At 43.2% G+C, this 13803-nt stretch overlaps 1 protein-coding gene across 9 annotated transcripts in view; it reads right to left on the reverse strand.

The window, feature by feature from the left end:
- NECAB2 (N-terminal EF-hand calcium binding protein 2) overlaps nucleotides 1-13803 on the reverse strand; it is a 381306-nt gene that overhangs the window by 170569 nt on the left and 196934 nt on the right. For all 9 annotated transcript variants that reach the window (XM_061594438.1, XM_061594443.1, XM_061594442.1 and 6 more), the window contains one exon: nucleotides 832-929. In XM_061594438.1, coding sequence (XP_061450422.1) covers nucleotides 832-929 — 98 coding nt within the window. The remainder of the gene's footprint in view (nucleotides 1-831; nucleotides 930-13803) is intronic.

Consider the following 13803-nt stretch of genomic DNA (forward strand, 5'->3'; position numbering starts at 1 on the left):
TTTTCCTGATGTTCAGCTGAAATATGGCTTCCTGTAACTTGAGCCCATTATTCCATGTCCTGCACTCTGCAATGACTGAGGAGAGATCCTGGCCCTTCTCTGTGTGACAATCTTACAAGTACTTGAACAGTGCCATCATATATCTCCTCAGTCTTCTCTTCTCAAGGCTAAACATGCTCATTTATTTCAGTCTCTCCTCATAGTTGGATGTAACACAGACAGTGCTATCCAAATAACTCCTTCCATCAGCACAAGGATTTCTACTAATGCAACAGAACTTTCCATCCTTTCCCATCCTTCTCTCCCTGTGTGGGTCCTGTGCTCTCAATAAATCTGCTCTGGAGGTTTGGGGGAACCCTCAAAACAGATTAAGGGAGCATACAGGGGAGGGGGAGGGAAATTCCATTGCGCAAGGGGAAATCCTTGCACTGATGGAACAAGTTAATTGGATAGTGCACGATGATAATAATGATAATCATAATAATTTCAAAACCTGGACTGGCCATTGGCCTGTTGGACAAAAAAGCTTCATCAAATAGATTACTAGATTGCACTTCTGGAGAAGGGAGTTCTACATGGCGAAGGTCCATCTCTTTCCCATATCTCCACCAACTGCACTTCAGATGATGGGGGCACACAAACAAGATCTCCCCTACTGATCTAATTGGGCACTCAGGACCGTATGGAGCAGATGGCACTTTAAAAATCCAGTTCCCAAGTTATTCTGACCTGGACAGAACCTTAGCAGTTATATATGCATGACATATGCAGATGACATAATGATCACTTGGGGTAATCATGACATATATAGATGACGTAGTGATCACTTACCCGCTTGGTATAATCCATAGCCTTCAGAATGGAGAGGTTGAGTGTCTCCAGGGAAGCCAAAACATCTTCATAATCTCCCATGTGGTCGGAAAAATAATCTGGACCCCAAGAATATTGCAGAATTGAGGAAGGAGGGAGGGAAGAATAAAGGAGATCGTTTCAATTATACTTGTTTGGTTCATAAGTATGTCTGACATAATTGTCCAGTTTGATGTCTTGCTACTTCAGAGTGAACTGATCAGGGAAAATTTCCACTTCTAAAAACACTCTATTCCTTCCAGCTTAGTAGGTGAAAAGGATTAGAGTCAATGAGTAGAGGGGGGCACCATAAAGCTGAAGGGCCAGTTACAGATGTCTTCCACATGTTCACTAAATATTTGGAGGAGTGAAAGCCACACCCACTAGTCATACCCCCAACATTTTTGTGTTCACAAGCTCTAACCTCTCGACATTCAACAGTAGGCCTCCATGTGTGTAATTGCCTAGTTGGCATTGACTTATGACAGGGCCTTCTCTGTGATGGCTCTTCATTTGCAGAACATCCCCCCCTCCTCTTTATTAATATTCAAGAGGAATTTAAAAGCATTCTTATTCACTGGGGCATTTGATGTCTGAAATATACTGTTCATGGCAACCTTGAAATGAATAGCTGTGAGGGTACGTGGTTGATTTTAAATGTTCTTAAAGTTTTTAAATGTTTTTATTTTATTTTTAATTGTATTGCTACTGTGCTGCCCTGGGCTCCCTTGGGAGGAAGAGCAGAATAGATTTAAATAATAATAATGATAACAACAAGAATAATAATCAGTGCTTTTTATGATGGTACTCACCAGTACAGAGTACTGGCACCTCTATTTTTCTGCCATTGGCAGCCATTTTGTGCTGGCACCCACAGCACTTTTATCAAAATAGAGTACCAGCACCTCATGTTTTACAAAAGAAACCCACTGTAAATAATAATTATAATTGTAATAACAACAGCTGCATATGTGCAAACTCCACATGATCAGAAACTTCGTGCAATCAGCTCCTGATGACATGGAGGAGTCTGTGCAGTGTAGAAGGCTAGTCTGGGGGGACCTCACCTGAGGAAGAGTGGGACTCTGCAGAGACCTCCAGTGACACCTGTAGAGCTCTCTGTCACCACTGAGCAGCTGGAATTGCCCAGCTCCATAGATACCTTGCCCGGCCCACACACTGCACCTGGACCCCAGCGGCACGACAGACTCTTTTCCTGCATCCCAACTCCCAGGAACAGAGGGGGACTCCCTTGGAAGTCCAGGGTCAGCGGAAGAGCGCTTGCCTGGCCATTATTGGCCAAGGTTGGGTTGACTGAGGCCAATGGGAGTTATGAGTATTTATTAATTAACATGCCAATGCCAAAATTGGCTTCTAAGTTGTTAACAAGTATAAAAACCAGTTACACAAACATTACCATATAAACATTTGTAACTAAAATACACAAGAAAACAATCCTATTAAAAACATTAAAATACAATTGGCAGGTGAGGCCTTGTTGGTGATGACGCCACTGAGCGCTGCCTAGTTGGTGCTCACCCATGACAAGGACTTTTCAGTGGTGTCTCCCCATTTGTGGAATGCCCTCCCCAATGAGGGCTGTCTCCATGACTATGAACTTTCAGGAGGAATTTGAAAACATTCCTGTTTACTGAGGCATTTGATGGCTGAAGGGGACTGTTCCGGGCAACCTGAAGATCACTGATGAAAGAATGTTTTTAACTGTGTTTTGGAATGTTTTTAATTGTGTTTTAGAATGTTTTTTTTACTGTTTTTAGTATGTTTTTCTGCTTTTTGTTAAATTGTTTTGTTTATGTTTGCCGCCCTGGGCTCCTTTGTGAGGAAAGGCAGAATATAAATTCTAATTTTAATTCTAAAAACAACAACAATAATGTGTTTGTGTTATGTGTCTTCAAGTCGATTATGACTTATGGCGACCCTATGAATCAGCAACCTCAATAGCATCTGTTGTAAACCACCCTGTTCAGATCTTGAAGGTTCAGATCTGTGCCTTCCTTTATGGAATCAATCCATCTCTTGTTTGCTCTTCCTCTTTTTCTACTCCCTGTTGTTTTTCCCAGCGTTATTGTCTTTTCTAGTGAATCGTGTCTTCTCATTATGTGTCCAAAGTATAATAACCTCAGTTTCATCATTTTAGCTTCTAGTGATAGCTCTGGTTTAATTTCTAACACCCAATTTGTCTTTTTTGCAGTCCATGGTATCCACAAAACTCTCCCCCAACACCACATTTCAAATGAGTTGATTTTTCTCTTATCCGCTTTTTTCACTGTCCAACTTTCACATAGAGATCAGGAATACCATGGTCTGAATTATCCTGACTTTAGTGTTCAGTGATACATGTTTGCATTTGAGGACCTTTTCTAGTTCGATGATGATGATGATAAATGCAATAAAACAGTTCCATTAGTGCAAAACATCTGGAGGACATCAGGTTTGGAAAGGCTGATCAAGACCTAAGATTTTTTTTTAAAATGCAGAAATTGGTACTACCATAATCTCTATTTAAAAAAGAAGCAGCAGCAATTCATATTGAATTGACATTTCTTACAGAATCCTATAAATAACCTCAAGAGACAGACCATTAATTAACCTCCCTTGGCTTAATTAAAATGCCATATATCTCTCTGAACAGCATGCAGGGTGAAGGGAACGATAGCAACTGTTGGAAGAGCAGCAAGGAGAGATTCTTCCACTGTGATCTGCAGTGACTTGCAGCCGATAAAAACCCAGCCACCTAATTTTCAGCAGCTGCAAATATCCCCCAACCCATACCAGGGAGGGGAAAAATAAATCACTTTACAGGCTTGACTTTGAAAAGGAGGAATGGGTGAGGTAAATCCTTTTCCAAAGAGGATGAAGCAAAACCTATTGCACAGTCCATAAATCTTGAGAACACAAGATTGCAATTTTGATAAAGGGACGGCGCTGAAAAGCTGCACATGTGAAATAGGATTAAATGTTAATTTTGATGAAAAGCCTTTGCAAATGCAAGAGAGATTTTCACTTGGACCCACTAGAGATTTGTGGCCCCTGCAAATAAGTACTGAGGATGAGCCATACTGACAGGTGCACTAATGCAGCATCAAAACAAAGGTGTGATGACTGCTTGCCAGCCAGTATAAAATTGGTTCATGCTGTTATTTATTCTAAGATTTATACAGGGCATGATTCTGAAGGTGACTTAGAAGAGTTTGTAAGGGGTCACCAATGTGGCACATGCGGGTGTAGTGTTCCCCTTGAGGTTTTTCCCTAGCACCCATAAAAGCTTCTCAGCCCCCTTTGGTCATGGGGTAATGAGGCTAGTTATCCTTTTTTCGCTTGAAAAGTACACAAAAGCAGGAAACTAGAAGAGTGACACTCTTTCCCAGTTCCTCCTTCAGCTCTATGTGCTTTTCAAGGCTCAAATTGTTTCTACTGATCCCTTGGAAAAAGTGAAGTGTTTGTGTATGTGTGTGTCCATGCTTTCTCAGTCTCTCTTGGGGCAGCTGAGCTGAGGAAAGGGAGAGAAATGAGCAGAGGTGATGGTGTTCACACCACTTGTTACAAAATCCAAATGTGCCTAAAATGGTTGGCAACCTCTATAATAGTATACATCCCCCTCTCCAGGGATGGGATCCATTGGCTGCTGCCACTTTGAAAACTTTCTGGCAACCTAACAGGCAGTGTCGAGTCGAGTTTGTTCTTTGTCTGCTATCCACTGCTTTTACCTGTCTGATTTTTTCCCTCCCCAAAAATATTTATATTATCGACATTTTATTTCAAAATTATTAATATTTTGAAAGGAAATATTGATAAATGAAACAAAATATTTTGAAAGAAAATATTGATAATTTGAAAGAAAATATCAGTAAAGGAGAGCAGCTTTGCTGCCTTTTCCTCTTCTTTTGCTATGGCTGAGGCTGGTCAGTTTCCATGTTAGCAAGCAGAGACCAGCTCTTTATCTTTTGGAAAGGAAAGGAGGAAAACCACTTTCAGTGCCCCCCACCTCCTCAGCAAGCCTAGAATCCTTAATGTGGGCAACACTTGGCTTGCTTTCTCCTTCTTGGAGTTTGGATTATTTGAGTGGAGGAGGGTGGCACAGAGAGAGAGAGAGAGAGAGAGAGAGAGAGAGAGACTGTACTGCTGTGCTGTGAGTAAAATCAATAAAAGAGCAATATATTGGGCTCCTGCCAGGAGGAACAATGGGATATAAATCAAATACTACTACTACTACTACTACTACTACTACTATATTTGAGGGAATGTTTGTTTGGGGGGATCCAGTGTTGGGGGACAGCCGATGGCATTTGGAGCAAACAGGATTACTCAACAAAGATTGCTCAACAAAGAATCTGAGGACCACTGAAAAATCTGGTGCTAAATCCAAATTCAGCTGATTTCTCACCCATCCCTCCACTTCCCCCAACAATTTACACATTCACACACAATCCAGCCACCCTTTGTCCCCTGGAGGACTAAGGCTATCAATGGTTATCACCACCTCTGGTATCAGAAGCAGTATGCCCCTAAATATCACTTGCTGTGTACAAAAGTGGGAGAGTGCACTCCAGTCCTGCTTGTGGGATTCCCATACACATCTGGTTGGCCACTGTGAGATAGAATGCTAGACTAGATGGACTTTTGGCTGATCTACCAGGGATCTTCTGATGTTATCTGGCTAGAGTGTGCTTCACTTTGGCTCTGTAGTTACAGAGCAACATGCATCACAGCAGTACAGCAGCCAAATGTGTGAACAGACACTGTCGGTCAAAAAAAGCGAGGGGGGGGGGAAAGTATGAACAAGTCTGATTTTTGATGGCAAGTTTTCTGCTTCTTTATGTCAATAAATTCAACCAGTCAGGAGAGGTGTCAAACTCCAGTTTATCAATGTCCTTCTTAACTGGACACAGTACTTCAGATGTGGCCTGACTAGCACAGAATAGAGTGGAACAATTGCACCCTGTGCTTCTGTTAATACAACCTAAGATAGCATTTTTTTAGCAGATGCATCACACTGGTGGGTCACATTCAGTTTGTGATTTACTAAGACTAGGGGTGGGGAGCATTTTCCATGTGGAGGGCTATATTCCCTCCTGAACAACCTCATGCCAGTGGTAGGTAAGGCCAGAGGCAAAAAGTGAGTATTTACCTTTAAACAGAAGGCTGCATTCCAACCACAGAAAAACCAGAAGTTTCTAGGCATACGCCTCTTCTTCCAGGCAAGCAAGAGGCATCTTCAAGGACATGATCCAGCCATGCAAAAACACTTGAATGGGCCTGGAGCAGGGCCACTGATGGGTGTGGCCTAGAAAAAGAGGGTGTGGCCTAAGGAGGAGGCATGGCCTGGGGAGAGTACTAAGGGCTGGACAAAGAGGCCTGGAGGGTCACATTAGTTCCCTGGGCCTGAAGTATCCCACCTCTGATTAAGACATTTGGATCCTTTTTGCATGGATGGCTGCTAAGCAAGGCCTCCTCTATCCTTTATTTGTACACTGATGCAGATCTTCACATTTAAAGGGGAGGGGTTCAAGGAGACACTGTTTCTGGACTGTCCCAGCATGCAGCCACTGAGCCAACACCTCATGCCAAAATTTCCTTGGATGATGAAGCGGGAGAACTCTGAGGGGTGGTGCATCCTCCACTTCCTGCTTCCAAATATGCTCCCTTGCCAACATCTCGGACACAGTGGGCTCATCCTACCCAAACTCCTCCAGCTCTGGAGAATTGCCTTGTGTGCATAATTAAACTATGGCATTCATCTCCATAGGAGGCAGCGATGACCGCCAATTTGGGTGGCTTGAAAAGGGGATTAGAGAAATACATGGAGGATAAAGCCATCTGCGGCACCTAGCCATGATGGCTATGCTCTGCCTCTATGGTCAGAGGCAGCAAGCTTCTGAATATCAGGTGCTGGAAACTGCAGGAGGGGAGAGGTGCTCTTGCACTCAGGTCCTGCTTGTGGGCTTCCCATAGGCATCTAGTTTGCCACTGTGAGAACAGGAGGTGGGACTGGAGCAGATTCACAGCCCCATTAACATTGGAGCCACCAGTCTCTCCTGGAGGTACATAGGCAGACGCTGAGCAACCCTCCCTCAGGAATGGTCTAGTTGCATCCTACTTTGCAGATCCTGCACTTAGGAGTAGGTTCAACTTGATCACCCCCAAAGTACCTTCCAACTCTAAAACTGGATGGCTCTATAAGAAGGTGTCAGTTCCTAACAGCGCATTCCCCCCCTCCCCACGCATGTTGGGAAGTGGAATGTAAATCTACAATTCCATGAATGGGTGAAATATCAGATTCTACAGCTGGGTAGGGGCTGCCTCAATTTTTTAAAATTATTATTCCATTGGTATCCCACCTTTCCTCCAAGGAGTTCAAGGTGGCATACATGGTTCTCCTCCCTCTCTATTTTATCCTCACAACAACCCTGGGAGGTAGTTTATGCTGAGAGACTATGACTGGCCCAAGGTCACCCAGTGAGCTTTATGGCTGAGTGGGGATTTGAACCCTGGTCTCCAGGTTCTAGTCCAACACTCTTACCATCACACCACACTGGCTCTCATTACACCACATTTGTAGCTCACTTGGAGAACATCTGCTTTGCATGCAGAAGGTCCCAGGTTCGATCCCTGACAATTCCAAGTAGGGTTGGGAGAGATTCCTGTCTGAAATCCTGGAGAGCTGCTGCCAGTCCGTGTAGGCAATACTGAGCTAGATGGACCAGTGGTCGGACTCAGCACAAGGCAGATTTCTATGTTCCTTTAGGGCTGAGGTAGTGCTCCTGCATAGGGGAGGCTCTGCAATCCACTTTCCCATCACTTCCCATCAACCAGCAAGGGAGAAGGTTGTGATTCCGCCTTTACTGGGGGCGCTTGGGCAGAGGCTGAGCAACCATCTGCCAGCAACACTGGTATAAAATGTGTTCTGTGTGCAAGAGATTCCAGGCAGGGCTGGGAAAAACCTTTATCTAAAACTCTAGAGAGCTGCTGGTAGTCATTGTAGACAATACTGAGCTAGATGGGCCAATGGTATGGCTTAGTTTAAGACAGCTTCCTGTATTCATAGCTTGATTTTTTAAAAAGAGACTTCACTTAATAGGGGTGGGCGGTAGCTTAGGGCTTATCCACACAGGAGCATAACTTCGTACTAAAGACACAGTTTTTACCTCCATTTTCTATTTGCACAGTCCACAGTAAGTACTCAATGCCAGCTGCAAACATAGTGTTTTCTATTCACACTGAGAGGAAGGATCAATCACACAGTTTCCTTATGACCACACCCTCTAATTTAACATACCACTCCCTCTGGTTACTTGGCAACTGAGCATGCTCAGTTTGTTCTACCAGTAAGCTTCATTTAAAAACAACAACAACCTGGAAGTGCAGTTATTTGTATTTTCACTGGTACAATACAGCTGAAATACAAATCTTTGTTTGAGCAGTGTTATGCTTTTGCGCACAAGCTGGAGGAAAAATAAAATAAAAGCACCATTTGCAGCAACATAAAAAAGGCCGGCAGAATGGGGGAGAGCACCCCGAAGTTTCTCTTCAGCTGACAGGAAACAAAATGAACGAAGGGAGGAAGAGGGAATGGGCATGGAGAGGGGAACGACTGGCATGCCCACCTACAAGTATTAGAGTAAAGTGTCTGCAAGCACTAGAGATATGGAGTGAAGACATTTTTTCCTTCCCTTTTCGTATTATCAGTGGATTAGGTTAGTACAAATTTGCAGGGGAAAAACTGCATTATAGCTTCTGTTTGTCGGTAACATCATGTGAACCATGCAAATGTAAAGGAAATGTGAGTTGCACCAAACACACACTAAACCACCATGTAGATGAGCCCTTAGTGTTACAGCATGTGCTTCGTGAGCAGAGGGTCCCAGATTCAATCACTGGCATCTCCAGGTAGGGCTGGGAAACACTCCGGTCTGAAACCCTGGAAAGCTGCTGTCTGTATGTCAGTGAAATGCTGAATTAGATGGGTCAGTGGTCTGACTCAGATTCCCATTTTCTTAAAAAAAAAAAAGTCCCTACCAGATACAGACATGCCAATACTGTTAAAACCAACAAAGTTGACTGAGCTGCCAAAATTTAAGATACTCACCGCACAACTCCTTAGTGTCCACGTTGCTTTGGGAACAAAGAAAGCAAAGAGAGGAAAGAATTAGAAACACACCAAGTTAGAAGGAGGGAAAGCAGGAGTTGAATGGTAAGAAAAGCAGAAAAAGGTAAGCAGAAGGAAATGATTGCCAGTGTTCAAAGTTGTATAGTGCTGTTCTCACTAAAACGTGTATTTCAAAGGCCACACACTAGGACTCTTTCAAACCATGCATTCTTGGCCCTGTTGTAACAAAATACATTTGTGCAGAGGGTATTTTGTCATCTTTCATTAACAAATGAATGTAAAGAGAGGTAATTAGTACACAGTAAAATCTCAAGTATGCAGATAATGGGTGGCATTCAAAGCTACTCCTACTCAGAGTAGACCCACTGAAGTTAATCAACATAGCTAACTTAGGTTCATTAATTTCAAGGGTTTACTCAGAGAAGGACTTACAACCCAAAGTTGGGCACAAATAGAGCTTTCAGGCTTCTGAGAACACCCACATTAGGATTGAGATGAGCGTACTGTATCTTAACACAAGTTAATTTCTGCGACCTAAATCATACAACTTGGTCACATTCACATAATTTCTCTTATTTTGCATAATTATGCTATTTTGCTAAACCCATTCTTGCAGGAGAAGCAGCTTCTGAAATATCTTATTCAGCCACCTTTCAGGCATCTGAAATTTCAGCATTGGTCACTTACTTACAAGTCTCTATTTGCAGCTGGAGGGTGATGTGATTCGCCCCCTGGAATGCAGAGGAAGAGGCAGCAATAATCAGCTTAAGAACATATTCACTGATAGGCAAAAAACCTTGCGGTTTAAGGACATACTATAGCCAACAGATATTTCTATCAAACTTTAAATTTTTTTAAGATGGCATATGTTGCCACCACTCGCCATATGCTCAGAGGCACATGTTACCAAATTTTTCCAAGCTACACAGGAAGTGGATTGGACTGTCAAAGACCAACCAAAATTGTGTTTGCACTTTTACAAATTTGTAGAGCAGTACAATATCTCAGAGGAGGTCAGGTCTCTTGCTCCCCTGGTGCATTCACTATAGCTACCTAATTTCCCTTCTCTTTAAAGGTTGATAGAAATATCTGTTGGCTATAGGTACGTTCTTAAACTGCAAGTTTTTTTTTTTACCTATTAGTGAATTTCTCTGCTTTTTAATCTGGGAGGTAAGAAATGGGATCCTGTGCAAGTTTGCTGAGAATGGATTGATTATTTGCATGCTTATTGAGTTCAGTGGGATTTACTCCCCTGCAATCATGCTTAGGATAGATGAAATTGACCACAGGGGATGGGGAGGGGAGGAGGGGGATGGAAGCAGGTGGGAGGGGAAGGAGGAGGGCAGGTTTGATCATTTCCATATTTGTTGAGTTCAGTGGGATTTACTCCTGTGCAATCATGCTTAGGATGGGTAAAACTGACCATGGGGAGGAGGCCTGGAGTGGACAGGGGAGGGAGAAAGAAGAAAGAGGGGAGAAGAGGAAGAAGGGAGGAGGAAGGGAGAGGAGAGGGGAAGGAGGGAAAAGGTAGGTCTGATCATTTGCATGCTTATTGAGTTCAGTGGGATTTTCTCCCATACAATCATGGCTAGGATAGGTAAAACTGACCATGGGGGAGGAGGAGTGGTTAGGGGAGAGTAGAGGGAAGGAAGAAGGGGATGAGGGGAGCGGAAGAAGGGGGAGGGGGAAGGAGGGAATTGGAAGGGGAGGGGGAAGGGGTGAAGGAAGGGAGAGGGAAAGGGCAAAAGGGAGGTGACGGAAGGGAGGAGGAGGGGAGGGCAGGTTTGACCATTTACATGCTTATTGAGTTCAATGGGATTGACTCCCATTCAATCATACTTAGGATAAGTAAAACTGACCATGGGGGAGGGGGAGGGGGAGGAGGAGGAGAGGGAAAAAGAGGATTGGAAGGGGAGGGGAGGGGAGGGGGAAGGGAGGGGTAAAGGAAGGGGGAGGGAAGGGGCAAGAAGGAAGGGATAGGAAGGAGGAGGAGGGGAGGGCAGGTTTGATCATTTGCATGCTTTTTGAGTTCAGAGGTATTTACTCCTGTGCAATCATGCTTAGGATAGGTGAAACTGACTTGAGGGAGAGGTGGGGGGAAGAGGAGGGGGGGAAGAGGAGGGCAGGAAGGGGAGGGGGAGGGAGGAAGGGGGAAGAGATTGGATGGGTGGCCACTGGGCATAGGAGAAGCCCCTTTCCTTTCCAAAAGGAAAACATTGTCAACAGTATCATTCTTTTTCAGGATTTCCCCATCTCTTTCTTCTACAGCAGGCACATGTAGCCTCCCACCCAAATTTAAACCAAAGCTGTCCCTGGCCACATCCACACCAGACCGTTATTCCACTTTAGGCAGTCATGGCTTCTCACAAAGAATTCTGGGAAGTGTAGTTAGTGATGGGTACTGAGAGTTGCTAGGAGAGGCCCTGTTCCCCTCACACAGCTTCAATCAGAGTGACTAACTGTTAAACCCCTCTGGCCACTGGAGCTCTGTCAGGGGAATAGGAGTCCCCTCTCAGCACCCTTCACAAACTACATTTCCCAGGATTCTTTGAGGGAAGCCATGACTGTCTAAAGTGAAATACAGGTCTGGTGGGGATGTGGCCCCCTGATTAGGCAAGCCAAGCAGCTGTAAATCTGGCTTTTAGAACAGTGACAGTTGGTTCTTACTGAGCATGCCTGGCCTTATCATTGACTTTAATGTTAAATTTCTTAAATTAATTAAAAATCAGCCGGGCATTTTTTTAACTTTTAAACTGCAGAAGATGAAGGTCAGAGCATGGGGCAAGGTCAGTAATAGGCTTATAGATACTCTGTGAAAATGGCTGATTTTTACTGAATTTCAACAAATTATGAGAACTCTTCCAGAAAAAAGTCCCAAAGGCATGTTTTTTCTCTCTCTCTCTAGTTTTATACTTTGAACTCTTGATTCTCTCTGACTGTTTTGTGTATTGCCATGAAAATTTAGAGGGTTGTTAAGTGTTTCTGAGTTCAGGACTATAAGTTTTGTAAGGTTTTGTTTTGAAATGAGCTTATGGGAAGGATCAGAATGTAATTGGGGGTATTTTCAATTTTACATTGCAGATACAAAAAATCCATGCTGACTATAGTATACAGCCACTCTCGTGGCTGTAATGTCTAGACAAGCTTTCCTGGACTCTGACTCTTTTGATTCTTTGTTTTGTATGCTGTTTATCTGTGATATATAGTTTTGCTGTGCTTTTACTTAAGTTTTTAGGAAATGTTATTCTTTGTACTCTTATTTTTTCATGTAAGCTTCATTTAGTTTTTTATTATATTAAGCATCATATTTTTTTTAATAAATGAACTTTAAAAAACAAAAAAAGCTGAGATTCTTGGAAAGGTCATAGATGTACTCATCTATGCATTTTTTTAAAGCTACATCTGCACCATACATTTAAAGCAATATCATACCACTTTAAACAGTCATGGCTTCTCCCAAAGCATCCTGGGAAGTGTAGTTTATAAAGGGTGTTAAGTCCCAGTAAACTCAGTGGGGCTTGCTTCTGAGTAGACTAAACAAACAAACCAACAAAATAATTCCAACATCAACAACACATGAGGCTGTTGCGCTTTTCTTTCAGCTCTCAAACTTGCCAGCATCTAAGGAAAGAGAAGAAGCATAAAGCTCTCCTGGTTACCTGTGCAGAGCAAGGTCCAGGGGTAGAGCATACCAAACCAAATCAAATCCTTTATTTGCATTAGCCATAAGCCGTTGCAATTTATTTTATTATTTTATTATTTTATTTGTTTCATTTATAGACTGCCCATAGCGAGTAGCTCTCTGGGCGGTGTACAAAAAGGTTAAAATACAGAATATCACAATAAAATCAACCTACCAACAGTGAACATAAGCAGCAAACAAAAAATAAAAATTTAAAGTTATAACATAAACGTTTAAAATGCCTGGGAGCATAGCCAGGTCTTAACCTGGCGCCGAAAAGATAGGAGCATCAGCGCCAGGCGTACTTCTTCGGGGAGGCTGTTCCACAGTTCGGGGGCCACTACAGAAAAGGCCCTAGATCGAGTAACTGTCCTCCGGGCTTCCCGATAGGTTGGTACCCGGAGGAGGGCCTTAGATGCTGAGTGAAGTGAGCGGGTCGGTTCATAGCGGGAGAGGCGTTCCACAAGATATTGCGGTCCCACGCCATGTAAGGCTTTATAGGTCAAAACCAGCACCTTGAATCTGGCTTGGAAACAAATGAGTAGCCAGTGCAAATGGGCCAGAACAGGTGTTATATGCGCTGACCGGCTGGTCCTCGTCAGCAGTCTGGCTGCTGCGTTTTGCACTAGCTGAAGCTTCCGAATCGTCTTCAATTGGAATGTATATAGTAAAAACAATAAAAGGGAGATATACAGCTTAATCAAATTATCTTACAAAAATCCTAGCATTTATGTAGGATACCGACCGATAAAATTGATATATCCAAAATCCATCATCGTAAAACTATCAACTAAAAAAAAAAAGTCTACATCAAATTAAAACTCAAGATACTACTGTAGATCTTGTTCTAATGGCACCTGCTAAAAGTTTTGCAGACATCTCCGTCACCCTCTGCTCTTGGTCTGCGAGAAGAAAAACCACCAAGAAGTTAGTTGAACACCCTGGGAAAGATGACAGCAGTGGGGTCTTCAGCTCACTTCTCAAATCTCTACAGAAACAGCAAACTAGCAATACATGGACTACTGTTCCGACACTACCATCTCTGCATGGGCATACATGATTTTGCAGTGAGATTCTTTCAAAACGCCCTTCTAATACGGCTGGCGGTAGTATGTTCAATCTTGCTCTGGTAAAAGGTCCTCTA

The sequence above is a fragment of the Rhineura floridana genome, chromosome 13 (genome assembly GCF_030035675.1).
Source record: "Rhineura floridana isolate rRhiFlo1 chromosome 13, rRhiFlo1.hap2, whole genome shotgun sequence".
Classification (NCBI taxonomy): domain Eukaryota; kingdom Metazoa; phylum Chordata; class Lepidosauria; order Squamata; family Rhineuridae; genus Rhineura; species Rhineura floridana.